Source organism: Oryctolagus cuniculus, chromosome 11 (assembly GCF_051225735.1).
Source record: "Oryctolagus cuniculus isolate XC-2025 breed Fujian yellow rabbit chromosome 11, ASM5122573v1, whole genome shotgun sequence".
Lineage (NCBI taxonomy): Eukaryota > Metazoa > Chordata > Mammalia > Lagomorpha > Leporidae > Oryctolagus > Oryctolagus cuniculus.
This window is the reverse complement of record NC_142877.1, coordinates 55,772,614-55,790,338: the sequence shown is the minus strand read 5'-3', so window position 1 is coordinate 55,790,338 and position 17,725 is coordinate 55,772,614. Positions and strand designations below refer to the sequence as shown.

Sequence of the window (17,725 nt, the reverse complement as noted above, 5' to 3'; positions counted from 1 at the left end):
TGGATAGAGTTATTCCTAAATATTTGATTTTTTTTTGTGGCTATCTTGAATGGGATTTCTTTCTTGATTTTTCTTTCAGAGAGTTCCCTCATTAGTGAATAAAAAATTACTGTTTTTTTCTATCTTTATTTTGTAACTTGCAACATTACTGAACTTGTTGACCACTTCTTAACAGTTTTTGGTGGAGTGTTTAGCTTTTTCCACGTATAGCATCATGTTACCTGCAAACACGGGGCTTTGGACTGTCCCCTTTTCCAGTTCTGATGCCTTTATTTCTTTCTTCTGCCTCATTGCTCTGGCTAAAACTCCAGTACTATATTGGATTAGAGTGGCAAAAGTAGACATCCTTGTCTTCTTGTTCCAGATCTGTGGGGAGGCGCTTTCCCCATGGAGTATTAGATGGATATTGGCTGTTGGTTTGTGATACGTGGCCTTTGCAATTTTGAGGTATGTTCTTCCTGTACCTAATTTGTGAATGGTTATCATGAAGAAGTGTTGAATCCTATGGAGTGATTTCTCTGCATCTGTTGAGTGGCCATACAGTTTTCTATCTTCATTCTGTTGATGTACTTTATGATGCATATTAATTTGCGACTGTTGAACCCCCTCCCACCTCTGGGATAAATCCCACTTGATCCTGATGTATAATCTTTTCCTGTGATTTTGGAGTTGGTTTGTGAGTATTTTGTTGAGAATCTTTGAGTCTCTGTTCATTAAGGATCTAAGTCTATAGTTTCCTTTTCGTGTCATTTCTTTCTTTGATTTTGGTATCAAAGTGATGCCGGCCTCAAATAAAGAGTTTGGCAGAGTTTCCATCTTGCTCAATATTTTCAAATAGTTTGAAAGGTATTGGAATTCAATCCTCTTTAAATGTTTTGTGGAATTCAGTAGCGAAGCCATCAAGTCCTAGACTTTTCCTTGATGGAAGACTTTTGATTACTGCTTCAATCTCATTGCTTGTTATGGGGCTTTTTAGATCGTCTATATTTTCTTGATTTAACCTTAGTGGGTTATATGAATCTAACAATTTATCCATTTTTTCAAGGCTTTCCAGTTTATTAGCATATAATCCCTCCTAACAGTTTTTTAGGATCTTTTGTATTTCAGTGCTGTCAGTTGTAATATCTCTTTTTTTTTTTATCTCTAATTTTATTCATTTGAGTTTTGTTTTCTGTTTTTTTTTTTTTTTCTATGACAGTCTGGCTAGAGGCTTATCCATCTTGTTTATTTTCTAAAAAAACTCCAGCTTTTTGCTTTGTTATCTTTTTTCCCCTAACTTTCTGTTTCATTAATTTCTTCTCTGATCCTTACTATTTCTCACCTCCTGCTAATTTTGGGTTTGGTTTGTTTTGTTTTTTTCTAAGTCTTTGAGATGCATCATTTGATCTGTTATTTGAGACATTTCTCTTTTTAAAATGTAAACACTTAATGCTATAAACTTGCCTCTAAATATTGCTTTTGCTAAATCCCATAGGTTTTGATATGTTGTGTTTTCATTTTCATTTATTTCAAGAAAGTTTTTGATTTCCTTTTTATTTTCTTCAGTGACCCTTTGATCATTCAGTAGCATATTGTTTAGTTCCCATGTATTTATGAGTACTCTACTGTTCTTATTGTTGATCTCTAGCTTTATTCCTTTGTGATCTGAGAAGATATGTGGTATGACTTCAATATCTTTAAATTTACCGAGACTTGATTTGTGGCCTAATGTATGGTCTGTCCTAGAAAATGTTCCACGTGCTGGCAAGGAGAATGTATAGCTGTGACTGTTGTGTGAAATGTATTGTAGCTGCCTGTTCAATAGTGTGTTTCAACTCTGACATATCTTTATTGATGTTCTGCCTGGATGATCTGCCGTGGATGAAAGTGAGGCATTGAAATCACCCACTGTTATTAAAATGGAGTCTATCTCTCCTTTTAGGTTAATAGTATTTGCTGTATATATCTAGATGTTCTTCTGTTGGGTGCAAATATATATTTATGGTTGTTGTGTCTTCTTGCTGAATCAAACCTTTTATCAACATATAATAACTTCTTTGTATCTTCTTACAGGTTTTGATTCAGTCTGTCTTACCTGACATGAGGATAGCTATCCCTGCTCATTTTTGGTTTTCCTTAACCATGTATATATTTTTCCAGCCCTTCATTTCCAGTCTCTGTGTATCTTTGTTTGTGAAGTAATTTTCTGGTAGGCAGACTATAGTGGAGTCTTGGCTTTTGTTAATCAGGTTGGCCAACTTAAGTCTTTTGGCTGGAGAATTCAATCCATTTACCTTCAAAGTTAGCTTTGGTAGATAAGAGCTACACAAACACACACAGACACACACACATACACACTCATCTACAATATATCACACACACACACTCGTCTACATATATTCCCCCCACCCCAGGACACAACTGTGGATCATCCTCCTGGAGACAGTGTGTGGGTGACGTGGGTCCATGGGCCTCCCCCTCCCCAGGGATGAGGCAAACGCGTCCCAGGGGCCGCACTGCCTGCCACGTCTGGCAGCGGGTTTGCAGAGGTGGTGTCGACTCTGGTTCATCGAACAGGGCTGGCGGCTCCCACCTGCCTCTCCTCTGCGCTTCTCCAGTAACTTCATGGGAAATACATTCTGTCTGGGAACTTTCCAAATATTCATTGACCACACAGACCTTGAGTATTGTTCACCCTGCAACACACACACATGCACACTCATACACACACACACTCATACACACTGACACACTCATACAAACCATGCACACATATACTGACACACACACTCTCACATACACACTCACACACATGCTCACATCCACACTCCACACAGATACTGAACACACACTCATACACACTCCACACAGATACTGACACACATACTCATACACACTCACACACACTTACATACTCCACACACATGCACATTCACACTCTCGGTCCCAGGGGCCCAGCTGTGCCCTTGGTGTCCCGAGCTTTGCTGGGGAAGTGAACCTCCTCATTTCCTCGTCATGAGCTCTGTCCTGAGCCAGCCGGCGAGGGAAGACAGGGACAGGGTGGGCAACGCTGCAGCCTTGGAGCAAACCCCCCACCCCCGGCTGGCTTCCTTCATTCCACAAGCCTCTGGGAAACGCTGCACTTGGCACTAGCAACAAAAGGCGACCGTGACCTCCTCAGTCTCCTGGGAAGGCAGGCAAGTGACAGTGCTGAGTGAAGTGGGAATGCCGCCTGCCGGGGACAAGGAACCCACGTGGGGAGGAAGAGGGCAGGGTTTCTTGATGAAGAGCTTTGAAAGCTGCAACATGGGCCCTGACGGATGGACAGACAGACAGATAGATGGACGAGCGTCAGCCGGGGCAAGCAGGGGTGACGGTAGATACTGTGGCTGACGCCACGCATGGCCCCCCGCAGGTGCTCAGCAAATATTGACTGAATGAAGGCAGATTGACAAGAGCCTGGCTCTTTTGAAGAAGTGCAGTCTGGTGGGGCTTGAAGGGGGATGTGGCAGAGAGGTGGGTGGGGCTAGACTACTGGAGATCCCTTCTGGGTGGACCGGACGCCTTGTTCCTGTTCATGTTTAAAAGCGGAAGCTCCCACGTCCTGAGAACCCACTGGGTGCCAAACAAGTCAGCCCTGTGGCTCACACATTGCAAGAGATTTGAACCCCGTGCTGCAGGACTAAGCAGTGAGTGATCCAGGCGCAGAGTGCGACAGAGCCTGCTCATGCCCCCCTTCCCCAGCCCCCTTTCTCCTCTTCCACAGAAGCAGTAATTGAGGTGAGCACGTGGCTACCCACCTAAAGGCGACCTTTCCTAGCCTGATTTGCAAATACCTGTGGCTGGGAAGCTAAGTTCTGGAAGTGGAATGACAGCAAGCTCCTATGAGGTAGGATTCCTGAAAGCGGGTTCAGGCTCCAAATAAAATCCTCAGAGCCAGCGGTGTGGTGTAGTGGGTAAAGCCGCTGCCTGCAGTGCCAGCATCCCATATGGGCACTGGTTTGAGTCCCGGCTGCTCCACTTCCGATCCAGCTCTCTGCTGTGGCCTGTGATAGCAGTAGAAGATGGCCCAAGTCCTTGGGCCCCTGCACCCATGTGGGAGACCCGGAAGGAGCTCCTGGCTCCTGGCTTAGGATCGGCACAGCTCCAGCCATTGCCGCCATCTGGGGAGTGAACCAGCGGATGGAAGACCTCTCTCTCTCTCTCTCTCTGCCTCTCTGCTTCTTTGCCTCTCCTTCTCTCTCTGTGTAACTCTGACTTTCAAATAAATAAATACATCTTTAAAAAAAGTTGTGAGACAAGGTGATTTTGTTTTGTTTTGCCGATGGTTGTGCAGTCCCTCCTGCCGCACTGACGCTGTCTTTCCTGTGGAGTGATGCGTCTGTACTTTTATAACGCTGGTGATTTTCTGTCTGGTCGTTCTGGTATTTGTTTAGGGAGGAATACTGAAGTCCCTAAATATTGTGGATTTGTCTGTTCTTTCATTTCTATCTGTTTTTGCCTCTCTTACATTGTGGCTCGGTTGTTTGGTGTTTATGCCTTGGGAATGTTATGTCTTCTTGCTGAACTGTCTGTTTTATCATCATGTGCTGTCTCTCTGTCTCATCAGCTTCTCAGCTTTGAAGTTTACTTTATCTGATTTTAATATGGCCGCCCCTGTTTTCTTTTGATTCATGTTCACATGAGGCATCTTGTTCTGTCCTTTTACTTTCCACTTGCACATATCATTATATCCGAGGGGACTTTTTCTGTAGGAAGCAGATAGTTGGCTCGTGGGGCTGAGTAATCTGATAATCTCTGACTTCTCATTGGTATATTTAGATCATTTATATTTAGTGTAATTATTGACATGTTAGGGCTTACGCCTGCTGCTGACATTTTTGTTTGATATTTATTATCTTTGTTTTTCATTTCTATTTCCCCCTACCTTCCTGTGGGTTACTTGAACATTTGTAAGAAGCAATTTTGACTTCTGTATGTGTTTTTGCATTTATGTCCTTGTATAGCATTTTCATTGCTGCTAGGTATTTCATTCTGTGTACATAATACAGATTTACTGCCACCCTCCTTTTACTCATGCAAGTGAAAGGAAGAAACCTTAACTCCACATCCTTTTTCCCTTTCCCATTTATAATTTCTTAAATATTTACTTTAAATACACCCAGAATCGCATCAGACTCCGCTATAATTTTTGCTTAAGCCACCACCAAGCATAATTTAGAAAATTCAAGAGCAGAATGTCTATCGTGGGGGCTGGTATTGTGGGTGAAGCCATGACCTGCGTCTCCAGCATCCCCTATGGGTGTCGGTTTGCATCCCGGCTGCTGCTCCACTTTCCGATCCAGTTCCCTGATGATGGCCTGGGAAGAGCAGCAGCAGATGACCCAGGTGTTTCAGCCCCTGCCACCCATGTGGGAGACCCCAGTGAAGCTCCTGGCTCCTGACTATGGCCTGGCCCAGCCTTGGCTACTGGAGCCATCTGGGGAGTGAACTAGGAGATGGCAGATCTCTCTGTCTCTCCCTGTCTATCTCTGTGGCCCTGACTTTCAAATAAATAAACAATTAAATGAATCTTTTTTTTTTTTTTTAAATCTATTGTACTTGCCCATTTTTAAAAACTAACATGTTTTCCTTTTTGATTCTGTAATTTTTTTTAAAAAATTTTTATCTATTTATTTGAAAGGCAGAGTTAGAGAGAGGCAGAGGCAGAGAGAGAGAGAGAGAGAGAGAGAGAGAGAGAGAGAGAGGTCTTCCATCTGCTGGTTCACTTCCCAATTGGCCGCAACAGCCCGAGCTGCGCCGATCTGAAGCCAGCAGCCAGGAGCTTCTTCCAGGTCTCCCACATGGGTGCTGTGGCCCAAGGACTTGGGCCATCTTCCACTGCTTTCCCAGGCCATAGCAGAGAGCTGGATGGGAAGTGGAGCAGCTGGGACTCGAACTGGTGCCCATATGGGATGCCGGCACTGCAGGCGGCAGCTTTATCTGCTATGCCACAGCACTGGCACCAGTTTTCATAACTTTGAATATATCCCTTGATGTGGATTCCTTTGGATTTATCCTGTTTGGGGTTTGCTCAGCTTCTTCATTCTATAGGTTTATGTCAGCTACTTTTCGGGACTTTTTTCCTGTCCTTTTTGATTTGATCAGCCAATCTTCCCTCTTTCCTTCTAGAACATTCTGAGGGCATGACCATTAGGTTATAGCCTCACATGAACCTGAGGCTCAGTTCATTAAAAATTTTTTTTTTCAGGCTGCAGCTGTCACATAAGGGCGGGGCTGTGTTCTGGTACGTGTGTGTGTTGAGTGGTTTTGTTGTGTGACACACACCGAGAAGGCTACAGCAGCAGCTGGTGGTGTGACCCTGTGAGCTCAGCACTGCACGTGTGCGCTGACATGCTGCGGCGCTGCGCTCTCTCTGTTGCTCAGGTTCTGTGACTCCTGCTGTCCCGGCCTCCCGTTCGGCCAGGGTTTGCTGTGGTCCCTTTAACTCTGCCGATAAGCATGACTGCAGTGGCTGTCACCCTGGGCATCACATTTTGCAATTCTAACTCTTCCACTTGGTTCCTCCTGATAGCTTCTGTGTCTTTGCTGGGACTTCCTAAGTTGCCGTCTGTTTAGCACATTAATGAGCTCGGCAGGTTCTCCTTGGATGCTTTGAAATCTTTGCCAATAATTCTAACATTTTTAAAAAAAAGATTTATTTACTTATTTGAGAGAGAGAAAGAGAGAGAGAGAGAGAGAGGTCTTCCATCCGATGGTTCACTCCCCAGATGGCCGCAACAGCAAAAGCTACGCTGATCTGAAGCCAGGAACCAGGAGCTTCTTCCAAGTCTCTCACGTGGGTGCAGGGGCCCAAGGACCTAGGCCATGTTCTACTGTTATCCCAGGCTACAGCCCTCATGTGCACGGCTTCCATTTTTTTGCATCAAAATGAGCTCTCTTTTGATTCCATTTGCCCACGATCTTTTTGTACCTGCATGTCTGAGCCTCACGCCTCATCTCGGCTCCTCTCCAGGAACGCCAAGCAGAGGGAATGAGCTCAGTGTGCAAAGTGCGCTCTCAACGCTGCTCAGCCCTGCACCTGTGCCAGCCACCGTGACGGTGGCCCCGGCTGTTAGCTCCAGGTTAAGAGTGGCACAGAGGGATGGGTGGTACAGGACAGGGGAGTCGGTGTGCACTGGGGGACAATGAGCAGGGTAGCCAGGCTGGCACGAGGGAGCAGGGGACTTGCCCAGGGGGCTCAGCGCAGGGAACACAGCCTGAGAGCCATCCCAGGAGGCCTGGGAAGCCAGACCAGGACGATCTCTTCCTAACCACATAAAAGCCACCCAGCAGGGCTCTGCACCAGCCCATCTGATGCCTGCCTGCATGGTCCTGAGATTTCTCACGGATGGCACTGGCAATTAGAGGTTCCTCCCCCGCCTGAGCACCCCCACAGTCCCAGCCTCTCCCCCCTCCCTGGGGAAGGACTACTGGGGCTGCGACAAACCTCCCAACCAGGCTAATTACTCATGTCAGTGAGATAAGACTCAATTACAGGAGCAAGGCTTGCAAGCCCAGCACTTCAGGGGTTTTCAAGTTATTTACCCAGTGCCTCTGATTTTGCTGGGGAAAAAATGATTTCTCGCTCCCAGGCACACTGAACCCATCAATTAGAGCGGTGGCTCCCTCTTGAGCCCTATATAGCCGGAGCCTGAGATCAGAGGCGGGCTGACTGCATCACAGTGAGCGCCTACCCCAGCCCTCTGCCTCCCCGTCATGAGTCGCCAGTTTACCTGCAAGCCCGTGTCCGCCGCCAAGGGGGGCTTCAGCGGCTGCTCAGCCGTGCTCTCCGGGGGCAGCTCATCCTCCTTCCGGGCAGGGGGCAAAGGGCTCAATGGGGGCTTCGGCAGCCGGAGCCTCTACAGCCTGGGGGGCGCCCGGAGTATCTCCTTCAATGTAGCCAGTGGCAGCGGGCGGGCTGGGGGCTATGGGTTTGGCCGGAGCCGGCCCAGCGGCTTTGCAGGCAGCATGTTTGGCAGTGTGGCCGTGGGGTCCACGGGCCCGTCCATCTTCCCACCGGGGGGCATCCACCAGGTGACCGTCAACAAGAGCCTGCTGGCCCCCCTCCACGTGGAGCTGGACCCTGAGATCCAGCGGGTGCGCGCCCAGGAGCGGGAGCAGATCAAGGCGCTGAACAACAAGTTCGCCTCCTTCATCGACAAGGTGGGAGCTGTAGGGCTTGCAGCTGCATCTTTCTGGGCCCCGGAGGGGTGGGGGTGGGGGGTGGGGATGCTATCTGAAGCGCAGGAAGGCGGGTGCGGCCCAGGCGTAGCAGGTGGACCAAGCCCTGGATGCCAAGGGAGCTGCAGAGTTTAGTCCGGGAGCAGGCATAGGAGACGGACAGAATGGCCTGGGAGGTGTCAAAGCCAGGCAGAGCAGAGGCCCCTTGGCAGCCCGGAGTATCTAGATAACTGGGGGACACCCCTCCTCCCTCGTGGGACTCCAACCTCAGTCTGCGGCACTCTCGAGCGGTAAGGCCAGGCAGGCAGGGGCCACGTGCACCAGGGCGATGGTTCTCAGACATGGTCCCAAACCAGCGGCACCAGCATCCCCAGAACCCTTAGTGGACATGCACTTTCTTGGCCCCAGCCCAGAGTGTCTGTATCAGAGACCTTGGTGCGGGACCCTCACGGAGATGATGGTAAACTCTCAGGTTTGGGAACCACTGAGGAACAGGGTGGCCAAAGGTCTTGGAAAGTAGAGACTTCCTGAGCTGTGCAGAGCGGGGGAGGCTCCCCAGGAAGGACCTCTGAGCTAGGGTATTGAAGCATGAGTAGGAGTTTTCCAGATGCAGATGAGAGAAAGGCAGTCTGGGGAGAGAGAGCGTGTGTACCATGGTAGAACTTGCCTGGGGAGGGCACCTCAGTTCTTGCACGTTGGGTGAATGGGGAGAGAGAGGAGGAGCAGCCAGCAGCCAGGCTCTTCACAAAGATAAGGAACTTGAACTTGACCCTGCAGGTGAGGTGGAGCCACCCCAGGATTTGAAGGCAGGGAAGAAGGATATTGTTAGATTGCAATAATTGTATTGTAAGAATGTTTGGTCTCCTCCCTGGGATAAGGCTCTGAGATAATGCAGATTCTAACCTGGATTCCGGGTCTCCCATGTGGGTGCAGGGGCCCAAGGACTTGGGCCATCCTCTACTGCTTTCTCAGGTGCATTAGCAGGGAGCTGTATCAGAAGTGGAGCAGCTGGGACTCGAACTGGCGCCCCTATGGGATGCTGGCACTGCAGGGAGAGGCTTTCCCCGCTATGCCACAGCGCTGGCCCCGAGGTCTTGATCTTGACAGATCTAGAAGGAAATGAGCTTTGGGGCTGCTCGTGGAGTGAGGACCTCCGACAAAATCCTGCGGCATAGGCAGGCAACAGTTCCTGTCTTGGGACAGAAACCTCCTCCCCTTTCTCCCCGTTGACCCACTGCCTGCGGTGTGCCTTGGGTCCCAGGTGCGCTTCCTGGAGCAGCAGAACCAGGTGCTGGAGACCAAGTGGGCGCTGCTGCAGCAGCTGGACCTGAACAACTGCAGGAACAACCTGGAGCCCATCTTCGAGGGCTACATCAGCAGCCTGCAGAGGCAGCTGGAGACGCTGTCTGGGGACCGGGTGAGGCTGGATTCGGAGCTGAGGACCATGCGCGACGTGGTGGAGGACTACAAGAAGCGGTGAGCAGGGAGAGGGCAGCCAGGCTGGCCGCCTCCTGGGGCTGGGCTTTCCCAGCAGGCACCAGGGCATTGGCCTCTGGCCACAGATGGGCAATGGGAGCCAGGCGGGCTGGATGGTGGCCAGGCAGCTGCGTGGGCAGTGTCAGGGCTGTCCCTGCAGGTGATCCACCTCTCTCCACCGCCCACCCAAGGGGCCTGTGTGTGCACCATGGCCCCTCGCTCCTCAGCTGCCTGCCACCTGTGCCCCGGGTTCAGGGAACCCCCCAGCACGGTTCCCATAGGGCTTTAGGTCTTGGACACATGGCCATGCTCCTTGTTCTTGTCTTGAGGATAGTTCTGGCTTCCCTGGAATGCCTGCCTCGGCGTGGAGTGGAGACGCTGGAAGGGACACCAGACCGCGGGGAGCAGGATGAACCTTATCTCTCCGCTGGCATCCCAGGAAAACCCCCTGCCTGGCCATCCAGTCCCCGGGCCTGGGAGGGGTGGGGAAGGGCCTCCCACCCCACCCACACCACTGCCCAAACAGTCCTTGAAGGCTGGCACAAGGACAGACTTACACCACGTTCAGCTGTCGGAGGGGCCTCTCTCTTCTTCTTGCACTGTGAGAACACACGTGCACACACACATGCACACACGCACCCACACTCACACACATTCACAACACACACATACACAAATGGACACACACACATGCACACACACATGTATGCGCAATGCACATACACACAAGGATATACACACATACACATGTACACACAAAACATTCACACACATACACACATGCATATGCACATGCAGACACATACACATACACACACATGGATATACACATGCACACATACAAATGCACACTCAATACATGCACACAATACACACATGCACACACATACATACACACATGTGTACATGCACATACACACAAGAATATACACACATACACACATACACATGCATACACACATACATTCACACACATACACGGATACACACACACATGTACACGCACACACACACATGCACACACACATGTACATGCAGACACACACATGCACGCACACACATGCGCCCATGCTCAGTCTGATGCTTCTCCTCCAGGTATGAAGAGGAGATAAACAAGCGCACGACTGCTGAGAATGAGTTCGTGGTGCTCAAGAAGGTGAGCAGGGTTCACGGCCGGAAGCCAGAAGAGCCTACAGCTGGGCGGACTGGGGATGGCTGGGGGCGTCTGGACCTTAGCTCGCTTTGGGAGGGGCCACCGTTCGACCTTCCAGCTCTGGCAAATGTCCGTGGCTGCTGCAGCTCCTGAGTGCGGAGCCTCCAGCCGTGTGCACCCCGCCTGGCAGCGGGGAGGGCCCCACACCTGCTCCCTGAGAAACAGAGGCAGGAGGAGCCCAGGACATCCCAGGGACGGGGCCAAGGGCTCACCACGAGCCCTGGCTGGGCGGCCGGTCCTCGCCCCTGGGGCTTGAGTCTGCTTCCCTGGGGAGCAGCCGCAGGTTGGGTGCTGGCACGGCCGTGCCGGGGAGGGGCCTGTTTGGGTGATGTCGGGGTGCTGGCATCTCCCTAGGATGTGGATGCTGCGTACCTGAGCAAGGTGGAGCTGCAGGCCAAGGTGGACGCCCTGGACAGAGAAACCAAGTTCTTCAAGTGCCTGTATGAGGGGGTAAGACGCCCCAGCCCCCTCCTGTGAGGTCAGACCTGTGATGGGCAGCTACTTACTGTAGGAGCCCGAGGGGCCGCCATCACAGGGGTGCTGGGAGCTGTGTAGACTAAAGCTGAAAGTGGCAATGTGCCTGAACCCTCTGCGTCCCTGCCAGTCTCTGGAAGTCAGTTCCCACTGAGCTCCAGCCAGACAGTCTTTTTTTAAAAGATTTATTTATTTATTTGAAAGGCAGAGTTATGGCCACAGTGGCCGGAGCTGGGCAGATCCAAATCCAGGAACCAGGAGCTTCCTCCAGGTCTCCCATGTGGGTACAGGAGCCCAACAACTTGGCCATCTTCCACTGCTTTCCCAGCCCATAGCAGAGAGCTGGATCGGAAGTGGAGCAGCTGGGACTCGAACTGGCATCCATATGGGATGCCGGCATTGTGGGTGGTGGCTTTACCCACTATGCCACAGCACTGGCCCCAGCCAAATATATTCTTCTTCCTGTTTGCTTGTTTCCTGGGGTCTTGAGCAGGCATCTGCGGGGGAGAATGTGTGTGGAGGTCCCCCCCCACCCCGCCATGAACATCTGGCTTCAGGCTTCAGCCTGTGGCTGGGCGTGTGTGGGTTCCTGAGCTTAGTGTCCCCTCCAGGGTGGCCACTCACCCCCTCTTGTCCTGTCTCAGGGACCAACATGGAGGCTGCTTTCCTCTGGGGCCACTTTAGACCCATTAGCAGTGTTTTGGTGTGGGATTGGCCCCTCTGGGGCAGTGCACTCTGTTCTCACCAGCTTCAGGGAATCTGGCTCTGCCTGGGGTGGTCCTGGGCCACCTGGTGAGGAGGGGCCAATCACCTTAGCACCTTCCTTGTTTCCTGAAGCCATGTCACAATTCCGCACTTCCCCCTGTCCCCAGGAGATCGCCCAGATGCAGTCCCACATCAGCGACACGTCCGTGGTGCTGTCCATGGACAACAACCGTAACCTGGACCTGGACAGCATCATCAACGAGGTGCGCGCCCAGTACGAGGACATCGCCCAGAGAAGCAAGGTGGAGGCCGAGGCACTGTACCAGACCAAGGTGAGGCGGCCCAGCTCCCCAGGGTCAGCGGTGCCGAGGGGCCTCCGGGCCCAGTGTCTGTCTGGTCTGAACCATCAGGAGGGAGGAGGAAGCCCAGATCTGTCCTTGTGGCTCATTCCCGCGGCAGCCCCATGGGGACGCGCAGGACTGAGAGCCAGCGACTGTGGGGCGGAGTCTGGATGAGCCATGGTGGAGTCTGGGGCGGGGGTGGGGCAGGCGGTAGACACATATGCAGAGTCAGCATCTCAACTCCGCCAGGAACCTTAGTAAGCGAGGGGGCTCTGCGGGGTGGCCTGGAGTCAGGTGGTCCCTACCTTTTCATCGATGTCCAGCTGCAAGGACCAAGGGGGCACCCAAGACGTGGAGACCTCCACTGGGCACTGGGCGGGGCCGGGCGCTCCAAGTAATCTGCCTTTTCCCATGCCTTTTTCCTTTTCCCTAATTGCTTCTTGCTGTTTATCTGGATCTTTCTCAAGGGAAATCCACACTCTTGGGAGATCTTATCTCTCCCTCCCCAGCCTCCTGCCTGGAGACAGATTTGACCTGTAGCTGGGGAGGAGGTGACTCCGCTGAGGCCCAGGAGACAACGCAGGCCCAGCCTGGGCCCCATATCCTCATAGGATGGTACTGGGAGCCAGGGCTGGGAGTGCCTTGTGGCCATGGTACTCTGGGTTGTCACCAGCCCCTTGCTTCCTGGGCTGTTCTCCCCTCCCCCCACCAGCTCTTTCCAGAGGGAACAGGCCAGGTCTGCTCAGACGGGGGCGTTGCACCCCTTGCTGTCTGGGCTTATCCATACCCCCACTTCCCCCACTAAGAGCAAGACTGACCAAGCAAGAGTGCCCCTGAGAGCAAACACAAGGAGCCCCGCCCACTGCACCCAGCCCCACCCCACCCTGCGCTCCACAAGTCTCTCAGGAAACCTGCACCTGTGGCCAAGCTTCCAGGGACAGACGGGGCCTGGCCAAAGCTGTACCTGTTCTGTGCACCTTCTAAGCCAAATTCTGGGGTAGAACTGTCAGTGGGTGACATCACAGGCAGGAGGAGCTGAAAACAAGCAAATGACTTGAAGTTCATGGGGGGCATTCCAGCAGCACCTTGACTTGAGAGCCAAACGCTTGCCCCCATGAGACATTTTTTGGGCCCCAACCAGGTGGCATGCTAGGCACTGGTGATTCAGAAATAAAAGTCCCCTGCCATCCATTCATTCTAAGTCTTCCAAGGGAGACAAAAGTGTGCAATCAGTACAGTGAGGTAAGACCTATGGACTGGCAATGGATGCACACTTGCATCTAGCCAAGGGATCAGGGAAGGCTTCCTGGAGGAAGTGGCTCTGGATGGGTTGGAGCCGGCCAGGGGAAAAAGCAGGCAGGATAGGGGAGTTTCCAGGTTGGGGGGGTGCTCATGCAAAGACTCAGAGACGGGAGACCACATGGGACATTTGGGGGAGCCGAGGGACTGTTTGGCACAACTGGGGAGACAGGCAGGTTGGGCAGGGGCAGTGAGAACTGAGCATCTTGTTCCCTTCTATGAGTTTGAATTTGACCTTGAGTTTGAAGAGCTGTAGGCAACGGCATCCTCACTGGAGCTGTGTTACAAAGTTGCAGCACAGAGAACAGGAGACTTTGAGCAGTCTCAAGCCAAATAGACAACCCCAAGGCAACCAAACTCAACAGACAAATGGTTGACCAGGAGGCTGTGGACAGGCTTGGTGGAGACAAGGACCTCTCCCCACCTCTGCCACGCCCCCAAGCCAGAGTCCAGCCTCGGAGCTGGGCGGGGTGCAGTCCAACCTCAACTCAATGCCACTGCTTCGGCCCCTCTGTCCCCAGTTCCAGGAGCTGCAGCTGGCGGCCGGCCGGCAAGGGGACGACCTCAAGCACACCAAGAACGAGATCTCGGAGCTGACCCGGCTTACCCAAAGGCTGCGCTCGGAGATCGAGAGCGTGAAGAAGCAGGTGAAAGGCTGGGGAGGCTCCTGACTCACTCCCAAGGCAGGGGAGATCCGCTTAGCACAGCCCCTGGCCCTCCTCCTTCTCGGGATCCTCCAGCCCAGAATCTCCGGCTCATCCCCCGCACTCAGCTCCCATCCCGAGCCTGGAGCAATCCCAGTGCCTTTTCACAAAGCCGAAGGGCTCCAGAGACCAAGCCTCCAGCGGGGCCCCCCTCACCGTGGCTGTGGCTGTATCTCTGCTCTAGAGATTGGGGCAAAACAGGCAGGTCTAGCCCCAGGGAGCTCATGGTGGGCAGGGAATTCTTCCTTCTGCCCTCAGTGTGGCAACCTGGAGACGGCCGTGGCGGACGCCGAGCAGCGAGGTGACTGCGCCCTCAAGGACGCCCGGGCCAAGCTGGACGAGCTGGAGGCCGCCCTGCAGCAGGCCAAGGAGGAGCTGGCCCGGATGCTGCGTGAGCACCAGGAGCTGATGAGTGTGAAGCTGGCGCTGGACATCGAGATCGCCACCTACCGCAAGCTGCTGGAGGGCGAGGAGTGCAGGTGCGGGGTGGAGGGGCCGGAAGCACTTTGGCAATCCTCAGAGTCCATCTCGAGGGGCAGGTGGTGGGGCCTGGAGCCACCTGCCGTTGGCCCGGGACACAGCCTGAAGCAGCAACCACTTAGATAATGGGGCAGCAGTGTCCTCCTTTGCAGATGACAGAGTCTCAATGACACCACTCAGACACCCACCCATATCCTCCATATTAATTGTGATGCAAGAGGACCCAGGCTCTGAGTCTCTGGGCAGGAGGCATTCAGCCAAAGACAAATTAAGTCATTTAATGGTAGTATCTTTGCTTGCATTGCTACTTTTTTTTTTTTTTTCTTCTTTGGAGAGGCATTTCTGACTCCCTATTTACCCTGGCAATACAAGGCTTCCTTATAAGAGAAATGCAGTTTGGTGATAAAAGGCACAGCTCATTAAACGCTAGCTCTAGCACGTGGATGTTCCATGTGGTCACAACAGCATTTGGAAGGAGCTACGGGAGGCACTGGCCTCCGAGGAACCTTGCGCCAGCCGAGCACCATGTTGCTACTGACACCCAGAGAGGGAAAGCACCCTGAAGTCCCCTTGTTAGCTCCTGGTCCTGGGTTTGCTTGGGCACCAGCTGCACTGATTGCAGCAGTGGGTTTAAGAGAAACCCTGCAGGAGGGACCCCCCAACACCCAGGAGTGGAGTGGAGGGCGGGGCTCCAGCGTTGTGGGCAGGTGGGAGGGGATGTGTGGGGGAGGGGCCTAACGTGGCAGGTGCATCTGGCCAGCAGCTTGGCTCCTGGAGACCAGGCAGGGCCAGCTGATGATTTCTGGGATGGTGTCCAGGCTGGGGTGGGGACTCACCGTGCTTTTCTCTCTGTGCAGAATGTCTGGAGAATACACCAACTCCGTGAGCATTTGTGAGTATTTCACACCTCTGAAGGAATTTCCTTTAGGCAATCAACAAGCACAAAGGGAGTGAGTGGGTGTGCCCGCGGGACAGCCTGGGCTCCGCCTGGTGGACCCTTATGGTGACATATGAGGGCACTTTAGAAAGTGTGTGGGAAAATAGAATTCAAAAGTATGTTCATTTTGGTGCAAAAAATTGAAATTCTGGCCAAGATTTATTTTTTATAGTTGGCATTTTTTGAAGACCTCCCCCCCCAATCCCTGCTCCCATGGGAGACCTGCAGCCTCCCCATTCAGAGGGGACTCAGCCTCCCCACCTTGGCCTCGTCCCAGAAATCCCAGCATGCATGGCGGAGGCTCCGGGTGCCACCTCTCCCCCAGCTTCCTGCAGCAAGATGCTGTGAGCACAGAGGGTCCCACATCCTCCCTGAAAACAGAGACCTGCTTTGTGGCTTCGGGGGGCCCAGGCTGTTTCTCCTGGCATTTGAGATGTTCAGGACAGAAGCAGATGTCACCAACCCCAAGTTCATGGGCGTTTGTGAAGTGTTTGCTTAAGAGGTGACATTTGAGCTTGGACTGGGAAGGTGAGGGGGGACCTAGGGTCACTGCTGTCCAGGACACCCACTCACCATGCCTTTCTCCACCCTCCACAGCAGTCGTCAGCAGTTCTACAGCTGGGACTGTGGGCACAGGGCCCAGCTATGGGTTCGGCAGTGCTGGCACCTACAGCTACCGGCCAGGCACCCTCGGGAGCTACAATATGCTGTCGGGGGGCTGCATCACTGGCAGTGGGAACTGCAGCCCCCGTGCGGAGGTCAAGGCCAAGCTGGGTGGTGCAGGCGAATTCAGGGACACCCCAGTGAAGACCTCAGCCCCCAAGAAAACCACAAGATAAAGCACAGCCACTTCCCCAGCGGGCATTAGGGAGTTATTTGGCTGTGTGCTCCCTGGCCACGCGCTCAGATCAGATACTTGCTTGTAGGCTGCACCTTGTGCGTCCGCCGCTCACTCTTCAGCATGGAGTCCCCCTTGTCGCTGGTCCTATCAGTCAAGGGATTTGTACTCTGAGTCCGTGAGTTCATGTCCTGGTTCAGACTTCACACCCCTGCTTTCCATGTCTCACCAATAAACTGGGAAACTCACGCAGAGCCAGACTGTGTCTCTCTCCTAAGGAAACTGTCATCTCTGGCCCATGTGGAATGGCCAATGGGTGGGAACCTGGGGTGTCCAGGGTCCAGTCTGCTCCACAGAGCCCCAGAGTGTCTTTGGATCTGAGCGAGAGGTCCTCCATAGATGGACCCCACTGTCCCCTCCACTGGGCTTCTGATATCCGGGGCTCACCCCTCTCTCCAACCCCAGCAGGTGTGCCTTCCACCCATGCTTCTCCCGGGCCTGTGTTCCAGTGAACGCACGCTCCGTTAAGGACACCGCGTGTTATCAGCAGGGAGGAGAAGCCAATCCTTGTCTGGTGGCAAGATTTAGAACTGCTCAGGAGCCAGTTTTAGAAAAGCTGGGGCTGGAGCTGCATCTGCCCTGTGCCTGCTTCCTGTACCCCAAGAAAGGACCCAGGAGTAGATTCCTCTTTAAGGCAACAGCTGCTGCTCTCTTGAGCCTCACAGACTTCCCACTGAATTGCGTGTGGATGAGCATGTGTATGTGTGTGTGCATGTATGAATATGCTGTGTGTTCGTGTGTGTGTGTGTGTGAGAGAGAGAGAGAGAGAGAGAGAGACCATCCCTGTCACATACGTGGCTTTGCTGCTCCAACAAACAGATGCTCAGAGATTTCCCCTAAGTCCCCATGCCAGGACACCACAGGATGCAAAAGCCAGTGAGAGGCAAGAGCTCCAGCCTCAGGGTGTGCTTCCGTGCTGCATCAGAGTGGGGTCCATGGCTTCAGGTCCAGAGGTAGACTCTGCAAGGACTGGAGGACCATGAACAAAGCTTCCAG

The 17,725-nt window shown here is 52.8% G+C and overlaps 1 protein-coding gene across 1 annotated transcript; it reads left to right on the top strand.

Moving 5' to 3' along the window:
- Positions 1-7,686: 7,686 nt before the first annotated feature.
- Positions 7,687-16,922, top strand: LOC100347647 (keratin, type II cytoskeletal 73). The gene is made up of 9 exons (XM_002711119.6): positions 7,687-8,184; positions 9,464-9,678; positions 10,774-10,834; positions 11,246-11,341; positions 12,238-12,402; positions 14,232-14,357; positions 14,673-14,893; positions 15,752-15,786; positions 16,429-16,922. Exons 1-9 carry the CDS (start codon positions 7,738-7,740, stop codon positions 16,668-16,670), a joined length of 1,608 nt encoding a protein of 535 aa, XP_002711165.3. The 5' UTR covers positions 7,687-7,737; the 3' UTR covers positions 16,671-16,922.
- The last annotated feature ends 803 nt before the right edge of the window (positions 16,923-17,725 follow it).

Excerpts from the sequence above, each read along its gene's own strand:
- LOC100347647 (XM_002711119.6), top strand. The coding sequence starts at position 7,738 with ATGAGTCGCCAGTTTACCTGCAAGCCCGTGTCCGCCGCCAAGGGGGGC. Across the intron at positions 9,679-10,773 it reads GTGGAGGACTACAAGAAGCG|GTATGAAGAGGAGATAAACA; the intron begins GTGAGCAGGGAG and ends CTTCTCCTCCAG. Across the intron at positions 15,787-16,428 it reads CACCAACTCCGTGAGCATTT|CAGTCGTCAGCAGTTCTACA; the intron begins GTGAGTATTTCA and ends CACCCTCCACAG.